The following is a 5,200-nucleotide window of genomic DNA, read 5'->3' on the forward strand; positions in this document are numbered from 1 at the left end:
CTCCCCAGACTTTGATATTACATTGAAATCGAATTCTGTTGTTTGGATGTACAGAGAATTGACACTTGGAATTCGCGTGAGAGGCTCAATGCTGAACCTTGTTTGGATGGTCATTCTCTACATTGGAATTGCTCATTTGTGATAGGATGAACATTTAGAAAATTATATGCAATATGCAAACATTTTCCGAATAATTGTATATAAAGAGTACAATAGCAGCACTTACAAAAAAACATGTATACATCAGAATCATGTATGCAGAAGCACTGTACACATCAGCACTTGTAGAAAAACAGCTGCACTTGCACATGAGCAGCAACACTTATATAGCAGCAGCACTTTGAATCGGGTTGTTAATCGGGCTACTGAGAAGGATCCATACACTCACACAGTGACCTGCAAGAAGCACAGAAAAATCAGATCAGAGAAAAAAATTAGGGTTCTGGCCCGAGGGGAGAGCGAACAAGGGGCGTTCCAGATTGGGTTCAAGCACTGGTTGGGAGGGGAGGGCGAGGGGGGCTCTCGCCATGGCACACAAGAGACAGCCGCCGTCGCCGCCGCGGGGGGAGGGAGCACCTCCGCCGGGATGGCAGGGAGACAGGAGGATTGGCGCGAGGAGGGAGAAGGATGGGGATGTCCGGAGCCTCGCCGGGGATAGAGAAGGAGGAGGAGGATGGAACTCACCTGCGCCGCTGTTGGAGCTCCTGAATCACGCCGCCGCCTGCGCTTCTTTCTTTTCCTCGAGCGGGGCGAAGGGGGTATGTTTGGCGGGGAGGGGCTCTGGCTAGCGAATGTCAAGGCAATATCGAGGGTGGAGGCTCCGAATTGGGGAAGGGTAGGCAATATCGAGCGTGGAGGCTTCGAATATTCAGGCTGGTTTCCAATCGCGAATACCACATCCATCTGAACAGCGATATTCGGGTCAGACCAATGCCAATATCCAATATTGAGGCCTAATATCAACTTCCAAACGAGGTGATATCGAAATTGCTCTCTATGTGTTGTTGCTTGCGTACGTTGGTTGTACTCCCTCGGTCTCTGAAAAGAGGGTTTGGAATTTTTGTCCGAGTCAAATGATGAATAGTTTGACCAAGTTTGTGGAAAGAATCATCAACAACTACAAATTTAAATATATACAATATAAAAACAAATTTCTATACTATCTCTGTTTCTAAATATAAGATGCTTTGACAGTTTAAATTGAATTACCAAAACATCTTATATTAGATGAACAGTGGGTGTAGTTTTTAGTACAAACTTGATTGAAGTTTGTATCGTTTAACTTTAAAAAAAAACTGCAGGTCTTCTTTTCAGAGAGGAAGAGGAGTAGTAGCTATAGTGGGATGTACAATGCCTCTTTCCCAAGAATGAGGAACACCATGGCGGGAGTGCTAGCTCCGATGGCGATCACAACGTACGCAGGCCACCTTGCCGTGGGTGCAACGGTGATGTAAACGGCAGTCATGAGGGAGACGACCATGGCGAGGCAGGCAACGATGGTGAGCCTGTGGCCCCACATGAGCTGGTCCAGCTTGAACTTGACGGGGTCCCGCCACGCCCAGATGAAACAGAAGACGACGACGACGGAGCTGCACATGGCCACTGTATTGGAGATGACGAAGATCTTGAACGCCGCCGTGTGTCCGTGGATGGCCGTGCCCTCGGTCTGGCTGTAACCCCCCGGCATGGTGAAGGTGGCGGCGAAGCTGACGGTGGCGATGAGCGTGGCCACCAGCGTGTAGGTCTCGACGCTATGCTTGAAGTACTCGTCGTGGCCAGCCCTCCGGCCGCGCAGCGACTGGTAGGTGGCGATGGGAGGCAGCTGCTGCTTCTGGCACCTGCAGGCCTCGTGCTTCTTGAGCTTCTTCCACAGGTACATCTCGTAGGTGTCCATCTCCTCCCCGCTGGCGCCGCGCTTCTCGATGAGGCTGCGCGCGGACTGGCCGTCCCGGTTGAGGACGCAGGGGTTGACGCGGCGGTCCTTGATGAGGAGCAGCGCCGATTGGACGCGCGACAGGGCGGCGGCGAGGTGCAGCGGCGTGTTGCCGCCGTGGTCGACGCGGTTGACGATCTCCTCGGGGCGGACGTGCTTGAGCAGGCGCTTGAGGGCGTCCACCTTGCCGCTGGTGACGGCGACGTGGAAGGCGTTCCTGCCCTTGCTGTCCACCATCTCCGCCGCGTCGGGGCAGTGCTTCAGCAGCTCCACCATGGCCTCCGTCGACCCGTAGTTGGCCGCCACGTGCAGCGGCGACTGCAGGTCGCGGTTGCGCCTGTAGGCCAGCTCCACCTTCCGGTTCAGCAGCAGCTTCACCACGCGGGCGCTGTTCTTCTGCGCCGCGTAGTGCAGCGCGTTGTTCTCGCTCGAGTCCGTCAGCCGATCTGATCCTCCGGCGTCGCCTCGAGCAATATCTCCACCACACCTGCTTGCCTCGCCACGTTGCAGTTACACGATACAGTACATGATCAACGAAAATAAGGCGATACTTACGGCTGTGGCCGCCGAGGACGGCCTGGTGCAGGGCGGTGCCGCTGACAGAGTCGGAGGGTACAAACCTCTCACGGACCCAGGGATGGCTGACAATCTTGCTCACGACGTCCGCGAGGCCCTCCCGGGCGGCGATATGCAGCGGCGACAGCTTTTTCGCGTCGAGCGCGTGGCCGCAGCTGGGCTCGGCGTCCAGCAGCTTGAGCGCCACGGCGCTCCAGCCGTGCTGCACGGCCTGGTGCAGCGGGGTGTCGCCGGCCTTGTTGGCCATCAACAGAGGCCCCTGCGCCACCGCGCTACCAGGAGTGCTCGGGGAAGGTTCCCCGGTCTGTCCATCCCGCGCAGTGGCGAAGGAGTGTGCGATGAGCAGCTCCACCACGCCCACCTTCCCCGACCTGGCCGCCAGGTGCAGCGGCGTGTCGCCGTCGGCGTTCTTGCTGACGAGCAGCTTGTGGTCCAAACCCAGGGCCTCCTCCGCGAAGCCGGCATGGCCGAGCTCCGCGGCGATGTGCAGTGCGGTGTTCTCCTGGGGCGTCTTGGAGCCAAGGATGTCGGGGCGCTCGGCCGCCAGCTTCCTCAGGCTCGCCACGCTCCCCTGCACCGCAGCCGCGTGCAACGCTGGGTCCATCCCAGTACGTGAAGAACACTAGCTTCTACCCTTAACCCTCCTCTTCTGTGCTACCTAGCTCGATCGTGAAGAACACCGCGCCTGAGTTGATTGGTCATGCGAATGAACAAATTGTGACCGGCACCGGCTGGATTCCTTGCTTCCCCCTTGAACTGGGAACTGATTTTTGAACCGGTGCTGCGGTTACGTGCACTTGGGGGTGCTTTGCTTGCCAACCAACGTTGGTATATGCCTCACGTTGTCACCACAGCCGCGCAATTCGCGGCGCGCTAAAAAGTAGTTTGTTGCGTGCCCATCGTCAGATTTGGCGCGGCGCACAGCGCTGGTTCCAGCAACCGCGCTAAAATACAGCGCGCGCGCAAGTCCATATTTGTTGCACTTTGGACACAAAATAAATTTCACATAGATATTAAAAAAGATACAAATATATTTTACATAATTCATAGCATAGATGATACAAATAGGTAAAACGCCGGTCCGCCCGCTCCGCGTGGCGCCTTGCCGTCCTCTCCACCCAGTAGGCGCGTTCGTTGACGACGTCCTCCTCGGCGACGAGGAGGAGGCGCTGCAACCGAACATGGTCCGCATGGTCCTGGTCCGTGATCATACGAGACGAAGGGGCGACGGCCTGTGCCTGTTCGCGCGTGTGGACTTCCCGGAAGTTCATCTGCGACGGGGGGCTCTCTAGGCGCCACGCCGTCGCGTCGTACGCGCGGGCTGCCCCGTGAGCGGTCTGGAACGAGCCGAGGCCGAGCCGGACGTCGCCGGACCGGATCTCGGCGGAGTACTAGCCGTTGGGGCGCTCGCGAACGCCGCCGTAGCCCGAAGATCCCCGGTGGTGCGGCGGCCTGGTGGCGCGGTGGTGACGGGGCGCTGGAACGCGCGCCAAATCTACCGCGCGAGCTGTCGCTATCTCCCGCGCGCGCGCTATCGCTTCCCGCGTGCTGTAGTTTACCGCCCCGGCTGAAGCGCATGAAAAGTTGCCGCACGCGTTAAAACCCGAGTTTACCGCGCGCGCGTGTCTTTTGGTGCGTTCGTTGGAGATGCTCTCACTTTAGCCAATCCAACACTTGATCCAGTTAGAATTAACGAGCTACTATATATAGCAATTTAAATTAAATTTATAACTAGCAATTAGACACATTACCGAGAAGGCTATCACTCATGGCGCTTGAGGACCGTTTCCTTCCTAGAGGCGTTGTTATTGGAGAACCTTTCGTATTGTCTTTGTGATGTTATAAGATATAACTGATGCAAATATGGTCTTTTTTGTAGTTCCTCCATCGTTTAGAGTTTTTTTCCTTCCACATACATTTTTCTCATCGAGTTTGAGTTGCTTTTCACTTTGCCACATGGATTGTTTCTTCACATATATAGCTTTGTTCTTGTATGACTTCACTATTTGCTCGTGTGTTTCTTTGTATGTGTGTTCGTATTGATGCTTTATTTTGAGTTTTGAAAAAAAGTTCAAAACAAAAACACACTTCTCCTATTACAAATGATGCAATGGCGATTCTAGTTCTCATATTTTGAAGAAATAGGGAACGACAATTTTTAGTACAAACCTACAAGCTGGCAAGGAGCCATGCCTGTGGGCACGGCCCACCAAAACCTAAAAAAATATGTGGCGGCAGCTAAGCCGACTAGGTTTTCGAGGGGGGGCCATGCATTGTTTTTAAGGCGGTAAGGCGAGGCGAGGTGCTGGGGGGAGGGGGCTCACTACCTAAGCGCTAAGGCATAAGGCGAGGCGACGCCTTAGAGAGTTCTATGCAACAGAATTAAGTAGAATTTGGTAGGCATTAGGCAACTAGGCATATAGCAATACACAGCTTGCTGCTGCCTGCTGTCTTGGAGAGGTGCTGCTTGCTTGCTATGTTGGAGGAGGGAGAACTGCAGGAGAGGAGGGGGATGGGGATCTGCCTGAGAGGAGGGGGGAAACTGCCGGAGAGGTGGGGGAAGCTGCTGTAGAGGATGGGAGAAGCTCAGATCCAGCCTGAGGTGGGGGTGGGGGGAAACTGAAACTGGTTACAACTCTCTCTCTCTCTCTCTCTCTCTCTCTCTCTCTCCCTGCTAGTAACTGTTGGCAC

At 55.0% G+C, this 5,200-nt stretch overlaps 1 protein-coding gene across 1 annotated transcript; it reads right to left on the reverse strand.

Moving 5' to 3' along the window:
* Positions 1 to 1,289: 1,289 nt before the first annotated feature.
* LOC119339143 (ankyrin repeat-containing protein At5g02620-like) lies at positions 1,290 to 3,113 on the reverse strand. Its single transcript, XM_037611294.1, has 2 exons — positions 2,485 to 3,113; positions 1,290 to 2,420 (listed from the first exon to the last, which is right to left on the reverse strand). The coding sequence occupies exons 1-2, from the start codon at positions 3,111 to 3,113 to the stop codon at positions 1,334 to 1,336; spliced, it is 1,716 nt and encodes a 571-aa protein (XP_037467191.1). The 3' UTR covers positions 1,290 to 1,333.
* Between the last annotated feature and the right edge of the window lie 2,087 nt (positions 3,114 to 5,200).

Source organism: Triticum dicoccoides, chromosome 7B, assembly GCF_002162155.2.
Source record: "Triticum dicoccoides isolate Atlit2015 ecotype Zavitan chromosome 7B, WEW_v2.0, whole genome shotgun sequence".
Lineage (NCBI taxonomy): Eukaryota > Viridiplantae > Streptophyta > Magnoliopsida > Poales > Poaceae > Triticum > Triticum dicoccoides.

Coding starts and splice junctions, on each gene's coding strand:
- LOC119339143 (XM_037611294.1), bottom strand. CDS start 3,113: ATGGACCCAGCGTTGCACGCGGCTGCGGTGCAGGGGAGCGTGGCGAGC. Junction 2,421..2,484: donor CTCGGCGGCCACAGCCGTAA/GTATCGCCTTAT, acceptor CGAGGCAAGCAG/GTGTGGTGGAGATATTGCTC.